Source organism: Podarcis pityusensis (assembly GCF_964106645.2).
Source record: "Podarcis pityusensis genome assembly, chromosome: 1".
In the NCBI taxonomy this organism is placed as follows: domain Eukaryota; kingdom Metazoa; phylum Chordata; class Lepidosauria; order Squamata; family Lacertidae; genus Podarcis; species Podarcis pityusensis.
Window position 1 is genome coordinate 65,602,651 of NC_138028.1, and position 17,842 is coordinate 65,620,492.

Consider the following 17,842-nt stretch of genomic DNA (forward strand, 5'->3'; position numbering starts at 1 on the left):
CACTAAACAAGGCGAGGAGAACTAATGCAATTGTGGAACTTCTATTTAGCACTTTTCAACAACACTAATCTAATTTATTAAAAACAGAATATAAAAGTTGCTGTTGATTAATGTGTCCACGGGAAAGCATGGATTTAGGATAAATTGTGCTAATTTCCCCTGCATTCTTTTAATGTTAACAATTACATTTATCCTGCTGTCATTCAAACTCTTCTCCTATATCTATACACTTCAGCTAATCTAGAAAGATTCTTCTTCAACAACTAACAATAACTGACAACAAATATATTTCTGGTCTCACACACAAAAAGGTGTAAGAAGGGATGTGAATTTTAATCGACACATGATAAAGCGATATAATGCAAAACAATTCTAACTGCAACGAGAGAATTCCAAGGCAATGTTCTTCAAAAAAATTTACTGTATGTATTATATATGCATATATGTTCACAGGTATGTATGTGCATGCATACATACAGGGAGAAAGATACACGAGAAACATGCAATTGGATCAACATAGCAACAGAGGTTCTAATCACTTATATCTGAGTTTGCTTATTTCCTTCTCCTTCCCAATCGATTTTCCTTTTGTGTTGTGTATTTTCAAATTGCAAGTCTTTGTCTGGGAGCCTTTTCTGAATGAGGAGTGGAATAAAAATAATATTTAAATGAAAATAAATGAAAATCAACTAGTGGCGAACAGGTTGGCAGTTCACATCAAAAGAAATTGAATTGCACTTCTGTTCCATTCTGACAGTTCTCATTAATTTAACTACCCTCCCCCATGATACACAGAAACCCACACATTATATAGGAATCATCATCATCATGTGGAATTCGCTAAGGAGTCAGAAATTGTCAGACCCAATAACCAAACATCAGCATTCCAGTAGAGCAGGGTCCATAAAAAATTACTATTGACCCAGATGCAAGAACTTGATTGGGGGGAGGGAGAGAGGTTAACTGCTATTTAGAAAAGGAGTGGCTTCCCAAAATAATGAAAGAGATTGCCTCCCTAACCTAACATTTTGCAGAACAAAGCTCTAGGTCTTAAAACTCGCCAACAAGGTAACCCTAACCCTAACCCTTAAAAAGGATTTTTAAAAGTTTCCTCTCTCCTCACTTTATCCATGGAAGCGTTACAAATTTTAGTCATGCTGATTTGGTAACTTCCTTAAAATAATGATAAACTGAGTGGTTTCGTGCAAAAGTAAAACTTGGCGAACTGTATGAACTGCGTGAACTACTGTGAACTGTTAATTCGATTAAATGAATTCTTACTGGAAATTAATAATACTTTGGGCTGCTCTGCATTGTTCCAGAACCGCGTTTTCAAAGGACAATTGCAAAGTAAGCGAAAGAAGGTCCTTCGCTTTTCTCCAAGATGCCTTCCCTCCAAGACGCTGTTGAGAGCCTCAGTCGGTGTAGTATTGCAACAGATCAAGTTACAGAAGCAAACACGAATAATTATGGAATTCACAACAAATAATTCTCTGGAATTCACCAATAATTATATAGTACTTCCACTTCATGCATCTGCTAAAGTAAGCTGTTGCCTAGGAAAACTAGTCAACTAGTCAACTCAACTCAATTCAGGACGCAATAAACTGTTCAGGTGACAAACAATCCACCTGGAGGTTCCCCCGAATTGAATTGGAGCTGCAGGGTCTAAGGTTAGGTCCCACTAATTTCGCAGTAGAGGACACGCCTTTCTCTTTTACATATAGGAATCTAGATGAAAACAAGAACAATTTAGCATTTTAGTTGAATAATTGCTTCAAGCTGCTTCCAGTTTTACAGTCACCTGTTTTCCTGTTCCTAAATAGAAGAGCAGCCGGAATAAGAATATGACTCGATTCAAGACAAATTTCCTTGAGTCAATGGGATTCTACATATTCTTATTTGGACGTGTCTTCTACCGAAATCAATAGAATTTATATGTCCAGGTCAATTTATTTGTTTAGCGTGCAGCAGAGGTTCCCAGCTTAACTGTTCTTATAAACCCCCAAGTCTAAAGAGATAATAGTGCAGTCCTACGCACGTCTTCTCAAAAGTAAACCCCACTGGGTATCCTGCTACTTACTCCCAGGAAAGTGCGTTTAGGATCGCAGTTTGAGTCCTATGGATTTCAACAGAACTTACTACCACACGCTTATTGCTGAGAATTGGGGGGGGGGGTACTGTTTAGTACACCGTTCCCCTGAGAACTTACACCTTTTAGACGACAGCTTTAATATATTCCTCTACAGCTATTGTGTAAAAATTGTTATTCAGCCAAGCTCTGCGCGGGGGAAAAACCCACGCGTTTCAACACAAGGCAATCCTTTGCAGGTTTAGCTTCTCAATATGAGCAGGTCAGCCAATTGCCTAATGTCACCTTTCTCCTACCCCCAGCCCTTTAAAAAAACATTGCAGGGGGGAAACCATTATATGATAATTCCCACCATCTCCAGTGCTTATAGACTGGCAAAAGAATCCTGCATGCAAGCTGCACAAGGTTGTTTATGGAATTTAGTTCCAGTCAAATCAATCTTAAAATTCCTGTTGGCAAGTGTCATTCCCGCGGTTTGGTTTCTGTAACATTAACCAAACATTTCTCAGGGTAATCAAGAGCGCCATTATGTACTTTGCCAGGATATCTCCAAGTAGCACTACAACCTGTTAGCTAAAAAAGGAACGAAGTGGGCGTGGGTTCAGAGCACGGATTTTAGAATTTTACTAACACCAGGCACCACTGGAGTGAGAATAAGTAAACGAACGCTAACTGACAGGAAAACTGATATCCCAAAGAACTGTTAAAGATAATTTACACACACACACACACACACACACACACACACACGGAATTTTTTTTTGCACGTGGGGTAAGGCAAAAACAGCGAGTCTTCTCATAAACTCATTTAGGCTGCAATCTTATGTACAACTACATTCCTTAAGTGCAGTTATTAGAAGAAAGTAAGTCCTGTTGAACTCAACATCGCTACTAGGGTGGAGAAGTTTGTTTTCCTGAAACACCACTGAATCTATCTCTTTGAATGCCGCTAGGAAAAAAGTCTGCGGAGTTTATGCTCATCCGGTACTTGAACAGCCGGCTAACACTAAAAATGGCAGCTACCACAAAATCAGTGCTAAGTGTTCCACTGACTGTACAGTAGTGAATCTGTATCGCAGCACCCAAAGAAGAAGCGCCCGATAACTTCCACCCCCTTCCTTCCAGCTTCATGTGGGGCGTTAAATGTCATAATTGCTACACCTGGCGAATACTTCAGGACCACAATCCGACGCTTTGAATTGCAGTTTTGAAGCCGCAAACCCTCAAACCGCTTAATCTCGTAGTAATTTCTCTGCATGTGGGGGGGGGGGGGAGACGACTATAATTCACAGCGCAACCTGGATAGGACACAATCAAAGGCATGCCCCATTGTCGCCTATCAGATGATTTTTATTTTTTTAAAAAAAAAAGATAGAATTATCGTTTTAAATTACATGGGGTGAGTGCCACTGGCATCTAACCCACTCCAACACCCAGCTCGGAAGTATTCACCTGCCGCCTGCTTAGAGCAGCCGAACTTCACATTTCTAGCAACCCGATTTTTATCTTCCTTCAAAAGCAACTCCCGTTCGATTCCACATAGACACGGCTGTCGTTTTGACTGAGAAGGGGTATACTTACAATGCAGTCAAACCAACAATGCACATCCCTACAATGGATTGCTGGAGTACGCTCAGCGAAGTACGGCTGCAATCCTATGCGCACTCCCTCGGGAGGAAGGCTGCAGTGTGACTCGCCCCTTGAACTCGGCGGTACTTGCTTTCGCGTGGACTCGCATTGCAGCACGTGTGCGTCGGAACACACGTGTGAACGGAACACCAGTGTGAACATTCCCCCTGAAATATCTAGATATTTATACACAGGCCGCCGTATATACCAACTCTTGATGTAACAAGTGAGTTGTAACAACCCGTGGCTAAAGGCGGGGAGTGGGGATAGCGCAACAGACCGGTGATTAGGTCTGCCCGCCTGCGAGCCTGGCTCTGATTCGGGTTCCCACGTTTGCCACCCCCGGCTTGTGGTCCAGCGATGGCCCCGTCCGACAGGAGCATCTTCCAGCCCTTGCTGTCAATCACGGCGAGGGAGGCGAGCGAGAACCCCCGAGGCAGCCAGTCAGGCTGGCGCGCATACGCGGCGTGTCCAATGGACGCGGCGGCCTTACCTTGGTTGCGGATGGCTTGCTGGCTCTCCAGGCAGTTGGGCAGGTAAGGGCCGCTGGGAAACATCCTGGCCTGGCTGGCGGGCGCTTGGCTGGGCGGCGGCGGCGGCGGCGGCGGCGCGAAAGGGCCGTAGCGGCAGGCTCCGGCGGTGCCGGTGAACTGGCCCGAGAAGTGCACCGTGAAGGCGCTCAGGCACTGCTCCTCGTGAGCCTCCGTGGCGCTCCAGCTGGGCTCCTGCTTGATGAAGGCCGAGTGCGGCGCCAGCGAGCCGTACGACGCTCCGGGCGGGAAGTCCAGCACAGGCGCCCACTGCGCCGCGCCGCTCACCGGCATGGGGCAGTTGCCGTTGCCCGGCAGGGAGGGCACGGCCGGAGGCAGCAGCGCGTTCAGGTCGCGCACGTCGGAGCCCATGGCGTCGCCGCAAACTTTCCGCCGGGGCGCCGGGAACCACTCGCTGCCGCCGCTACTGCCGCCGCCGCCGCCTCCTCCGGCGCCGGCGCTGCACTTGCTCCAAGCGCTCTGGCCCCTGCCCGGGTCCGGCTGAAGGCACCAGGCGGCCGAGCCGAGCCCTTTCGGCGACGCGGGGTCCGGGTTGGGCACGCAACTCCCCGGCTCCAGCCCTGCGGGAGCGGGCAGAAGCGACAGCGCGAGGTTGGTCTCCAGGGTCGCCTTCGGGTCCGGCGGACAGCGAAGTTGAGGAGACACAGAGAGACAGACACAGAGAGAGCGGGTGTGAGGGAAAAGAAAGGCGAGCGAGGCAAAAAAAAAAAAAAAAAGAGCCGAGTGCGGGACTGGCGGGAAGCGGCTGAGGGGAAGACCTGGCCTGCTGAACTGGCCGCGCGGGAGGAGGGAGGCGCGAACTGACTGACTGAGGAGCCGCCTTGAACTTCTTACCTCAGCGGCGGCTTTGCCCTCAAGTCCCCAAAGCTCAGCTAATTGAGAGGGGGGAGCCGCGCGAGGCGGCAGCGGCAGCGGAGGAGGAGGAGTCAGTGGCAGCAGCAGCAGTAACGCGCGGGCGCTCCCTTCACACTTCGCTCGGCGCCTCAGCCGCCTTCGCGCGCCTCAGAAGCACTCGCAGCCCCCGGCGCAGGAGCGGACGAGGCAGACGCCTCTCGCTGCGGCTGTCCCGCCATTGCGCGGGCGGAGGGGCGGAACACCGAGCCCTCCCGCATCCCGCGGAGTCCTGACTTCAGCCACCCGACCTAAACCCACCCGGGTTTCTTTCCCGGGCAAGCTGGAGGCTGCTGAGGCGAAATGTTCGGAGGCTGGCTTGGCTCCATAAGCGGCTTACTTTGCGAAGGGAACTTTGACAAGGCTCAGGGAGAGAAAAGGCGCTTGGGAGCGGAAAATGCCCAATCCAGCGCCCGGCCTTTCAAGGGAAATGCCCTCCCTGGATGAAACCCTGGGAGACAGGGCGGACCACGCTGAGCCAGGCTATCCCCACGTGCCCACTTAACACCTGTTCTCAATACTCGTCCCGCAGTGGTAAAAAAAACCCCGATCTTGTAGTATGGCAGTCCTTACACTTTGGAACTCCCTGCCCCTTGACATCCGTCAGGAACTTTCGGAGAGCTGCTTAAAACATTTTAAAACATGGAGAAGTTATGTGAGTTTAGCTTATTGCTAGTTTTTGAATGTTTTGATACCGGCTTTTAACTGTGTCTATAAATAAGGTTCTCTTGGGGTGGGTTGTAAACCGCTTGGAGGTTTTATTACAGTCAAGCGATGCACAAATTTTTTTAAATAATTAAGACGGACCAGGAGTTTTAAAGCACGCCCCGCCCGCAATAATCCTAAACAGGAGGTCCTGGGAATTGTAGCTTTGTGTGAATTGTAGCTCTACAGTTCCCAGGTTTCTTTGGAGGTCCTTTAAATGCATGCTGTGTAGCAGCCTATGCCTTCGGAGTATGTCCGTCCATCGTCTAGAAGCACACAAGGATTTAAGAAGTTCTTAAATTAAAGACATCCGATTGGGGTCGCAGATTCCCCTAATGCCGCACAAATATACTCCATCCTCCTCTTCTTCATCTCATATTCATTAGGTTGGCCGGCTGCCATCCAAGAGTGCTTCTTCCTGAATTTCACTGGAGGTCGAATCCTGCTTTAGGGCTCCCCTGCCATGTGCCTTTATGGAAGCCGGTCTAGCTAACGATGGCCTTAAGGCGCTGGTGAAGCTCATCTTGCAGCTCTACCTCTGAGCTGCGAAACAGGAAGCCTCCGATTCGAATCTCACCTCAGCCAGGAGGTCTCCCTTCCTCAGCATACGTGGGTGTCCATCACCTTCCGAGCCAGTTAGACGAATTACAACCCGTTTCTAAGAACGATCAAGGGCACTGAACACTATATAAATGCTAGTAGATGCACAGATGTCAAGAAGGTGACATCGGCTGAAAAGAGGGAAAGGGGGACTCTGGCGATGTTCTAACAGGAACAGTAGAACGAAAGGGAGAGAGACTTTTAAAGTAAATCACCGCTTCCTTCGCACTTCGTGGTTGTGTTAATATGCATCCAAACAGTAAAACAATTCTCACTTCAACAGGGTTTGAAGCAGTTGTTGGCATCGGCGATCTGTCCAGGGAGACAAAGGAGTGCGCCTCTGGGGATGAAGTCAAACCGCTGGAGAATCACAGCGCCTGCTGTGGCTGCAGAGACCAGTAACTCATAATTGCTGCCTCCCGTGTTGCTTTTGTCTAGTTAGGAGCCCTGAAGTGACCTTCCTGGGGTGCAAGCCTGGGCAGTGTGCATGGAGGTCCTGGGCTGCCCAGAATACAAGACTTCTTGGCCTCGCTGATGTGGTCCAAAGGAAAACAGAGCAAAGTTTGGCTGCAAGAGTTGCCGGAAGAAGACGCCATCCAGCCGTCCCAGGGACTCATGATCCTGGATGCTGCAGACCTAAGGCCCAAATCATAGTGAAATTGCTCCACCAAACAGCGGAGCTGAACAAAAGGGAATGGGGGCACCATTTCTGCCATTATTTCTTCCCAGACCTTATTATTGAATTGCCCTACAGAATACCTTCCCTACTAAATCCGGCTCTTCTTCCGCCTCTAAGGGTATGCACGAATAAGGCTGCCGCCCCAAGCACGCCTTACTCAGAAGCAAGTCCTTTGAAACCAGTGGGACTGACTTCTGAGTACAAATAATGAGGCTGCTTAAGAGAGCCGCATTTGAGGAAGGTTTCTTCTTCTAATCCCGTGAACTGAAGAAGAGCTTGAAATTCACAGCATCAGCTGAGGCGGATCTGCCCTCTGTTGCTGGATCCCTGCGGTTACTTGAAGAAAAGTCATTTTGCCCCTTCTGATTTTATTTTTATATCTGGTGTCGTCACTGGTCGTCTGTATTGACCTATCAAGGATCTCCCCGCTCTCTTGCTTCCAGGATCGACTCGACACACTTTTGCCACTTGAGCCGAAGGGGTGGTGACCCTCCCGCTTTCCACATAAGTCATATGTGCCTGAACCAGCAGGTGGATCCCACCGCCACACTAACAATACGACGGCGCAGCAGGTTCGCTTATGGGGAAGCAGGGCAGGCTGCCTCTACCCTCTCATTGATGCTCCAGGCATTCTAGCACCTGCTGCCTGAAGCACTGCCTCCCTCTGCCTAATGATAGGGACCCGGTTCACTACGGAGACCCTCATTTGAATCCAGGCCTTCTCAGACCATGCCTTCCTCAGTCCACTACGCCGTGCAGCAGGCTCCTTTCTGAAATACAGGACTCATACCCTCGATCGAATTCGAATGAGGAAAAGGAGGATGTTATGGACATAGTATATATTATTTACGGAGAGTAGTTGTGTTCCGGCAGTAGAAACCACAGAAGAGTCTTAGGGGCACCACAAAGACTTGACCCTTTTTTTCATTGTGGCATAAGCTGTTGTTGATTAGAGTCAGCTACGTTAGATCATGTAGTAACTGTATGTTATTGCTTCTGCGACACTTTTCAGTGTACAGAGTGCTTGACATGCACCTTATTCCTCAATGCAGCAAAAAGGATTTTCGTGGAGTTTTTAAGGTCGGTCCAAAACCAACCCTCCGGATAGTTTGGACTTCTAAAGGCATCCCTTTAGTGGACTCTTTTCGACTAAATAAACAGCCCCTTTGGTTCTCCTTCATTGTCCCTTCACTGCAAGGGGGTGGAGGAAGGCTGTAAGGTGGCAGACACTTCGTCCTAAGAACATTTTGTCCCCCATTAGGGGGTCTGATCCGGAGCGATTCTGAAGAGGAGCTGCAATAAAAGAAACTGTGATTAGAGGGTGTTAGAGGGTGTTTGGCCCAGTAGCGGTCGCTCAACCTACTTCACAGGGTTTGTTGTAAGAGAAACGGCGAGTGATTTACTAAAAGCAAATGTAACAAACAATACAGTTTAGTGGAAAGTGGAGTTCTGTGTGTCATCTACTTTATCTATTTAAATGCACGCCAACCAGCAAACAGCTTAAGAGAAGGACCGCATTTGATTTCAAAAAAATGAAAGTACTGTGTTCATGGAGTATGATAAAACTCATCTCGAAATCTCCACGTAGTTAATATTCAGATTTTATTTAACACCCAAGCCCAAGCTTGTGCATTTGTCTACACTTCAACTAACCTATATAACCTATAGAGGTGGTGACTTTCTCTCCAAGCAACTAATTCCCGCAGAGACTGGGGGGAGCAAGCAACACCCCCCAAAAAAATCTCACCTCCCACTTGCCTTCCCATTTCTGAACTCCTGTCATTCATATATGCTGCTATTTTTCTTTGTCCCCCACTTAGAAACACACTTTCTCCCTTCTGTGCCCACCCTGATATTTTTCCCCTGGTCCCGCCACTGAACTCCCGATCCTTAAAGGCGGCGGGAGGGGGGGTGTTACTTAGCAGCCACTTACTTGTTTTAGTGGGACTTTATTACGAGTGAAAATAGGAGCAGACGCTGACGCTAATAACATCGACTCGGAAGTAAATCGCACTGAGACCAGTTGCGCTTTCGCCGGGAGAATCTCAGCCTCAAGATGGCAGCCTGAGCCGTTTTTGACATCTGGCTCTGATGACAGCTCCTAACAGATGAAATTTAATGCAATAAACTTACCGGTGTATATTACAGGAGAGGAAGCAAAATGTTGCAAATCACTCTTCTGGTGTCACGTGCAGTTTTTCAGCAGGTATTAAACAACCTAGTTAACATAACCCTCTCTAAGGGACAGGGTTACTTGGTACATGAAAAGGGCAACGTCTAGAATTTCAGACTCAGCTTATGTGACTTTCTTAACATTCAAAACTAGTGCAGCAATCTATACCTTTTTAAAGGATCTTGTAAAGTTTGGATATGCATAGTTACTTGCATACACACACACACACACACACACACACACAATGCCCAAGTTTGTTTTGTTTGCTGATTTCTTTATTCATTGGACTATATAGTGCCCGGAAAGTACAGTATTGCCAAATATCTTCATTTTAAAAATAGCACCCATATATTTCTCAGTTAAAAGTAAGTGCCGAATCAAACCAAGTCAGCAAAATTATTTTGTTTCCTGATCGTGTCTCTGTGTGCGTGTGTTTAACTTCAGTATGGGATATGATTTGTAAAGGATCTTTACTTCTCCTTTACACATACACACACACACACACAGAGAGAGAGAGAGAGAGAGAGAGAGAGAGAGTTTCCGACACATAATTCCAGAATTCAACTTTGAATGACTTTGGTAAGTTTATACCTTTTCCTTCTTAGACTGAACTCAATTGCAGAGTGACAAATCACCTTTGCCTTCGGAGAGTGGTAAATGGTACAGAGTTCAAAAGCGCCCAAGCCTCCTCCTGCTCCTACACAAGCAGTAACAGGTAGGTGCCTATTTAACCGCTAGCCATCGCTTTCTGGGTTTCCCCGTGTTTCTGCCATTTTATTCCGATCTGCCGTAATATAGCACATAAAACTGCAGTGGTTTAAATTGCAATGCTTGAGAAGTCCGATCCGTTCTGATAATTGGAAAGTTCCTTTTAAACCCGGACACCGTCATCTTTTCCTTGCCAAACCTCCCCGTCTCAAAGAAATCCAGGCAGCATTTTTCTCAGCACGGAATGAAAGATACTGAGTCAGAGCTTATCTTTTTTGAGTACAGGCGGAGAGGCATCGCTGTTTTTAAACCACTTAATGGTTGTTGTTGTTTTTTAAATCTCCCCACCCTAAACTATTGCGAAATCTTTAGCAATTCCCATTTGCTCTTCCCTCTAAACTGGCAAAGGCTATTTTTAAGTACCGTAGAACGAACCGAGATAATATAATCTGTCAACGACCCGTATCCCAGGTTCGCCATCCGCACTAATGAACGACCCCTGCGGCCCTAGATGGACCAGAGCTCTTTGCGAGGGCCATTGTTGTCTTAACCCTGTGTTAGCTTTTTTTTTTGTCCGGATTATAAATTGGTCGACCTTTTCTAGGTTAGCTTTTGTCTATTTACATAGTACAGTTCAGAGTTGTTATTGGCTTTCAAAGGAGAATAACCCGCCCTCAGACCTCTGGAAGGAGTGGGAAAGAATGAACCACACAGCCACTGGTGTTTAATCTGATTTCGGTCTAACTGAACGAAATACATTCAGATCAGTGTGGTTTGGCTAGAGCTCAGCGTGGGTCACGCTGACTGATACCCCCCCCCCCCAAACATGAAGTGGCAGGGTCAAATTTCCGCCCCCTCCCGGCTAAGTTCTCCTTAAATTTTCCACTACCCCTTTGAAATGGATGGAACTGGCTTCCAATGGCACTTGTTGCTTAAGTCGAGGAGAGGCTCAGAATTTCAGGAATTGAGACCATAACAGGGCTGGATGAAAGCTCATTGGCTGGTCAGGTTCCCCAGTGGATCCCGTGTAAGATAGTCCCATCTCATGTTTTGCTTCTAGCTCCTCATTCGCAGCATTTAAAAATAACCCCAATAACAGATACACCGGGTTGATTGGATTTCTCCTTTGAACTTGAAGGCCAAGAAAAAGATATGACAAGTGCTCGGTTCTCTAAACAACAATAGCAACAATAAATGGCCAGTGACGCGCCCCCTCTCATTTTATGGAAACCGGCAAATTCCAAAATATTTGGGAGGGACAGCCGTAGAAACAGAGTCTACCGACGCCTCCGGTGGGGGGGGGGAAGATTTCTAGATGTTGGGAATCTTTACTTCGCTATTGCTCTGGCATTCAGTCACACGACTCGCTTAACCAGTGGTTTAACCGCACCACTTTGGGGGAGAGCGGACAGACACGCAGGCTGTCGCAGGAGCAGCATTCCAAACCCATGTCCGTGGAAAGCGCCCAAGGAAAGTGGGAACGAAAGTGTTGTTCCGGCACTCTCACTTTCCCGCTTGCACACACAGCCTCCTCCCCCACTCAGCTTCGGAAGCGATTTGATCTCGTTTAGGATGGACGGAGGATGTATGATGCAGGATTCAGACTGCAATCTTCCTTCGTCATGTCTATTCGGGAGCAAAGCCCACTGAAACCAAGCGGGGCTTACTCCCTGGTAAAGGAGATTCGAAGGAATGCTGCCTGAATCGTCAAAATAAATGCGCTCAGGGACCGCAGCCTTCAAAGAAGTGGAGGGGAGAGAGAGAGAGAGAGAGAGAGAGAGAGAGAGATCCAAGCGCATTTCTGTGCCTTTTCCTCGCTGGTGAGTCTCAAACAGAGAAGCAGAGGTGAAATATCTTTCTTCTCACTCACTCAAGGGTTTGATTATTTAAAGTGCCAACCCCGGGAAAAACAAAGCTGTGAACCATCTCCAGGCAGGAGCCGCGGAGGGTGAAGGGAGCAGTGAGAGCTGCGAGGAGACAGAGAATCAATCACCCGGGCGGCGGCGCTGTGAAGAGCAGCCTTCTTGTTCTCCCAAACTGGGCGCATGGATAGACCACCTTTCCTGCAAGCAGCTCGAGGCGGTATACACTGTTTCCCCCCTCTCCCCTTTTTTATCTTCACAACAGCCTTGCGGGGTAGGTTAGGCTGAGAGGGCAGTCACTGGGGCAGGCAGAGGTTTCTGGGAGAGCAGCACAGAGTTCTTCTGAACTGGGGCCGGGTGCGTGTGTGCCTGAACCATTTTGCATTGTGAATCGGCTGAAGCTCCGCTGTTCCCAATACCCGGAGCTCAAACTTGTCCCTTTCCCAGTCAAGGGTTCGAGAAGGAAGCTTCAATAGCCGAATGGAGAAGAGAGGGGCTGTTCTGGCTTCTGGCCCCTTCCACACCAGTCCTTCTCCCCACCCTGGAAAAAAATCTGAAAGAGACCTGCTGGAATCGTCCATTGGACCTTTGGGCCAAGAAAGTGTGCAAAGTGTGCAGGCTTTCCGGTTTCACAGAAGCCTTCGTCGTGCGCGGCAGCCTAGAGGGCGGCAACCCTACAAACACAAGAAGCTGGGAAAGTTAACGTAATTTGTGTGGGAATGTTCTGGGGTGCAGGAGAGGATATATTGACTAATTATATCCTTATCCAACTTGTGCTAACAAGTTCCCAAATTATCAGCAGAGTTTATAGACATTCCCCTTTAAGTTCGCAACGGTAACGTGTGCACAGGTTCGCTAGAACCTCTATAATAATTACTCTGGTAATTTCCCCTTTGTTCCCTCTTAAAATACAAGACACAACACAGTCTTTATAAAAGTATAAAAGAGTTTACTCACGTTCTGTTCACAATATGATCCCAGAAGGCAGACAGCTTAAAAAGGTTACATACATTCAGAATCTATCTTATAGCAAGATAGTCCTTTCCTCCTCTCTTGGCTGAGACCCAAGAGAGCATCTTTAGATGCTTCCTCATCGAAGGAAAATGGCAGAGAGAGAGAGTGGCTGCCTGCCCTGTGCTTTTTATCATTTACCTGCACAGGTGAGGCCACACCCACCTCTGGTCACATGCGGAGGAAGTCCGTCCCCAGGAAGTTTACCTGCTTGCTGGACTGACATCCCTCCCCATGTTCTAACATGTACACTCTAGGAATGTTGTCATTGACTGCTCCTGTGTTTACATCCCACATACCCCTTCTCAGGCAATACAACATTATACAAAACATAAAGAACTTTATTTAACCACCCAGAGTCCCAGCTTGACACGTAGATTCTGGAAACTCTCTCTTGGCAGGGGTTTCGTCAGGATGTCAGCAGTCATCTCTCGGGTGCTGCAGTAGGATAGTTCCACAAGTCCATCCTGGATCATCTGGCGTATGTAGTGGTATTTAACCCCAATATGTTTTGTTCTGGCCAGGAACGTCTCACTCTGCGTCAGCTTCAGGCAACTTTGATTGTCCTCTAGTAAGCTGACAGGCCCTTTTCTCACCAACCCAAAGTCCTTCATGAGTTGATCAAGCCAGGCGATCTCTCTGCAGGCTTCTGTTGCTGCAACGTATTCTGATTCTGTGGAAGATAATGCTACACAGCTCTGTTTATAACTGCCCCATGCAACAGGTCCATCACCGAACATAAAAACATGACCACTTGTTGATTTATAATCAGCATTATCCCCAGCCCAATCCACATCAGTATACCCAACCAACTTAGGGTCTCTGACGGCTGGTAACCTTAATTTACAATTCATGGTACCCTTCAAATATCGCACCACCCTCTTTACACCTGCCCAGTCATGCTCAGTGGGAGAATTCACTTTTCTGCTAAGAATTCCCACAGCATTAGCTAAGTCAGGTCTACATGTGGTAACTAAATACAAAAGTTTACCAATCGCCGACCTGTAGTCATTGTTGTCTGGCAACTGCTTCGAATCCTGCTGATTCTTCAGGAAGTCAGTAGCCATCGGTGTAGCAACTGGATGTGCGTCTTGCATCTGCATGTGCTCAACTAGCTCGTGGATCTTCTGTCTTTGGCTGAGAAGAAATGAGCCGTCCTCTTCTCTTTCCACCTGGATCCCGAGGTAGTACTGGACATCTCCTAGCTCCTTGACCTCCACCTCTTTGCTAAGGTGTTTTACTATCTGTGTATAGTCTTTTTCACTTGCTGTGGCAATAATCAGGTCATCAACAAAAGCTAAGATATATGAGAATTGTCCATTATTTGACTTACTATACAAGCACTTGTCAGCGTCGCCTTGCTTGTACCCAAGTTGCGTCAGCATTTTATGCAACTTCTGGTTCCAGGCTCTAGCAGCCTGCTTAAGTCCATAAAGTCCTTTCTGGAGTTTGCACACTAAATGTGCTTCATGTGATTTTACAAAACCTTTGGGCTGTTTCATGTAAATTTCTTCAGAAATCTGCCCATGTAGAAAGGCGGTAGCAATGTCAATGTGTTTCACCCTCATTTTCTTTGAGGCTGCAATGCTTAAAAGCATTCTTACGCTGCTGTACCTCACCGTTGGTGCAAAAACTTCATCATAGTCTTCACCAAAATGCTGTGAAAATCCCTGTGCTACAAATCTAGCTTTGTAGCGCTGCACTTCTCCTTCTGACCCCTTCTTAACCTTGAAAACCCATTTACTGCCAATGGCCTTTTTACCGGGAGGCAGCTCAGTGAGTGTCCAGGTCTTGTTCTGATGCAGTGCATCCATCTCCTCCTGCGCGGCCTTCCTCCAGAGACTGGCTTCTGCAGCTGGCATCTCCTGCATCTCTTCCCAAGTGGAAGGTTCCCGTGGAAACGCCGACCCTGCAAAGTAGGACAACCGTAATGGTGGGACACCTTTGTTGGTTCTGGATGAGATCCTGACCTCTGGTTGTGCGACCGCATCAGCTTCCTCATCCTCCTCCAACGCAGGCATGTCCCCATCTGAGTCCTCATCTTCGTCTCTGGTGCCGCCAGGGTTCTGGTCCTCTGCGTCTTCTGGTGCGTCGCCTGTAGGGGGCGCTGTAACACTCGAAGGCAGATAATTACTTTGTGGGGTCTCAAAAGGGAAATATACGAACTCTTGAGTCCTTTCTGACTCATCTGAAGAATCCACAACAGTGTTCTTAGTGTCTACTTTTCCATATTCATCAACATAAACTGCATGGTATGCATTTGTCTTACCAGTTTGTAAGTCCATAATTCTGTATCCTTTGCCTCCAGAGGCGTATCCCACAAGGATACCTGCTTTTGCCCTGGAGTCAAGCTTGTGTCTGTGTTCCTTGGGCACGAGGAAGTAACACGGACTTCCAAACACACGTATGTGCGACAGATTGGGAGCTTTCCCATGCCAAAGTTCAAATGGTGTGCGCTCTGCTCCTTTAGTTGGCAGTCTATTCTGCAAATAGACCGACGTGTATACTCCTTCGGCCCACAGCTTCTGTGGCAAATATGCATCCTTTAGCATGCACCTTGTCATGTCCATAATGGACCTAAACTTTCTTTCAGCTATGGCATTCTGCTGTGGTGTGTAAGGAATTGTGGTTACGTGTGCAATTCCTTCCTTGGCCAGGAGAGCCTGCATTTCATTTGAGCAGTACTCACCTCCATTGTCGCTCATTAACACAGCTGGAGCTCTCTGGAATTTATTCTTGACCATGGCAATGTATTCCTGGAGCTTGTCCACTGTCTCACTCTTCTCTTTGAGGAAATATACAACACAAAATCTTGAAAAGTCATCCAGAAATATTAAAATGTATCTATTCTTTCCCAGTGAGGGAACATTCATGGGTCCACATATGTCAGTGTGCACTATGTCAAGCACTTTGTTGCTTCTTTGTTCTGCACAACGTGGAAATGAAGGTTTTACAGCCTTCTCAGTAATACAGCTTATGCACTTTGTTGGAGCTTTGTTGCTCTGCTTTACCTGCAAACCTCTTACAAGATCTCTTTTCTGTAGATCCAGAATGACGTTAGTGTCCCTGTGTCCAAGCCTTCTGTGCCACAGGTCCAGATCTGCCTCATCCTTCCGGCTGGAATGTGCCACTTTTGCAGACTGGTTCTCTGAAAGATCAAGCTCATATACACCATTTATTAGCTTTGCTTGAGCAAACACTTTGCCATTTCTAGGCACTTTACATTCTCCATTTCCAAATGTGATCTGGAAACCTTTCTTGTCCAAAGTGGACACGCTGATTAAATTGCAGCTCAGCTCTGGAACGTACAAAACTCTAGAGATTGTGTTCTCAATGCATTCATTGTTTATATTGCATTTCAGACTCATGGAACCTGCACCTTTTGCTTTAACAATGTTGCCATCTGCAATCTCAATTTCAGATCCTTCTTCATCATTTATCTCATTGATCTCATTAAAATAGTCCCTTTTATATGAAAAGTGCGAACTGGCACCTGAATCTAAAATCCATTTATTACGTTTATTTTCACAATTCTGGACAGCTAAATTCCTTTCTTGCAGTAGCCATGTGCATTCACATTTCCCCTTCTTTTCCACTTTTGGCTGAAAGGGGTGGGGTTTCTTTGCTTTAGGAGCCCTGCAATTCTTTGCAATGTGTCCTTCTTTGTTACAATTGAAACAAATCACCTTCTTAGGCATCTCTTTGGACTTTGTAAATTGCCTAGATGCATAACTGCTGTCCTTGATTTTAGCATTTCTCACTGGAGATTCAGCTCTATCTCTGCATTCTTCTTTTAAATAACCAATCATGTCTTTAAAAGTCAGACCTTGTCTATGATCCATCAAACTTACAAATGCGCTAAAGCGTGGTCCAAGTGATGATAACAAAAATGCTATCTTTGTATCCTCATCAAAAGCTTTGGGAGTCAGATCAATTCTTTGAATAATCTCAGTAAACTTGTTGATGTGCTCTGTGAATTCCTCTTTTGAATTCATCCTCAATCTGGTTAATTTACACACCAAGTTTCTGAAGCAGTTTATGCTAGATTCTCCATACACGTGCTCAATATCTCTTAAGATTTGAGATGCATCATCTGTACTATTTATTAATGATAGCTGCTCATCACGAAGTCCACTCAAAATTATGTGTCTAGCTTCGCTGTTCATGCGTTTCCAAGCACTTATCTTGGCTAAAGCTTCCTCAGATGATCCCGTAGGTTGAGGGTTTAAAGCTTCCAAAATGTGCTTATAATCTAAACATGCTATCAAGCGCTGCTTCCAGTGTATGAAATTGTATTCATTCAGCACAGGCATTCCTAGCTTTGCATCACTATCAAAAGCTGCTCTAGCCATCTTAAAATCCAAAAATTTGAAAATTCTTCAAAATTTCAAAATTTCTCAAAATTTTAAAATCAAAATCTCAAAAATCTCAAAATACAAAACAATTCTTCACTGCCTTGGGTCACTGTGAACTCTGAGGGAAGGGGGGGGTTGCTTAATCCCCACTGCACAATGGAACAAAGGACCATGTGCTTACCAGGAAGTTAACTCAGAAAAATACTACTCAACTCAAAATCACAATCCAACGCAATCCTTCAAAAATACGCAGAAATATGCAATACTGGGCCCATAACCCTTTGTGGGAATGTTCTGGGGTGCAGGAGAGGATATATTGACTAATTATATCCTTATCCAACTTGTGCTAACAAGTTCCCAAAATATCAGCAGAGTTTATAGACATTCCCCCTTAAGTTCGCAACGGTAATGTGTGCACAGGTTCGCTAGAACCTCTATAATAATTACTCTGGTAATTTCCCCTTTGTTCCCTCTTAAAATACAAGACACAACACAGTCTTTATAAAAGTATAAAAGAGTTTACTCATGTTCTGTTCACAATATGATCCCAGAAGGCAGACAGCTTAAAAAGGTTACATACATTCAG

The 17,842-nt window shown here is 46.4% G+C and overlaps 1 protein-coding gene and 1 long non-coding RNA gene across 4 annotated transcripts in view; both read right to left on the reverse strand.

Annotated features, from left to right (window-relative positions):
* Positions 1-5,100, reverse strand: part of WT1 (WT1 transcription factor) — a 50,702-nt gene extending 45,602 nt beyond the window's left edge. For all 3 annotated transcript variants that reach the window (XM_080983750.1, XM_080983749.1, XM_080983748.1), the window contains exon 1: positions 4,215-5,100. In XM_080983750.1, the coding sequence (XP_080839876.1) occupies positions 4,215-4,623 (409 nt within the window). In that variant the 5' untranslated portion in view covers positions 4,624-5,100. The remainder of the gene's footprint in view (positions 1-4,214) is intronic.
* Positions 5,101-7,971: 2,871 nt separating this feature from the next.
* LOC308474290 lies at positions 7,972-9,216 on the reverse strand. The gene is made up of 2 exons (XR_013984643.1): positions 9,081-9,216; positions 7,972-8,440 (listed from the first exon to the last, which is right to left on the reverse strand). It is a non-coding gene; the product is annotated as an uncharacterized lncRNA (long non-coding RNA).
* Positions 9,217-17,842: the final 8,626 nt, after the last annotated feature.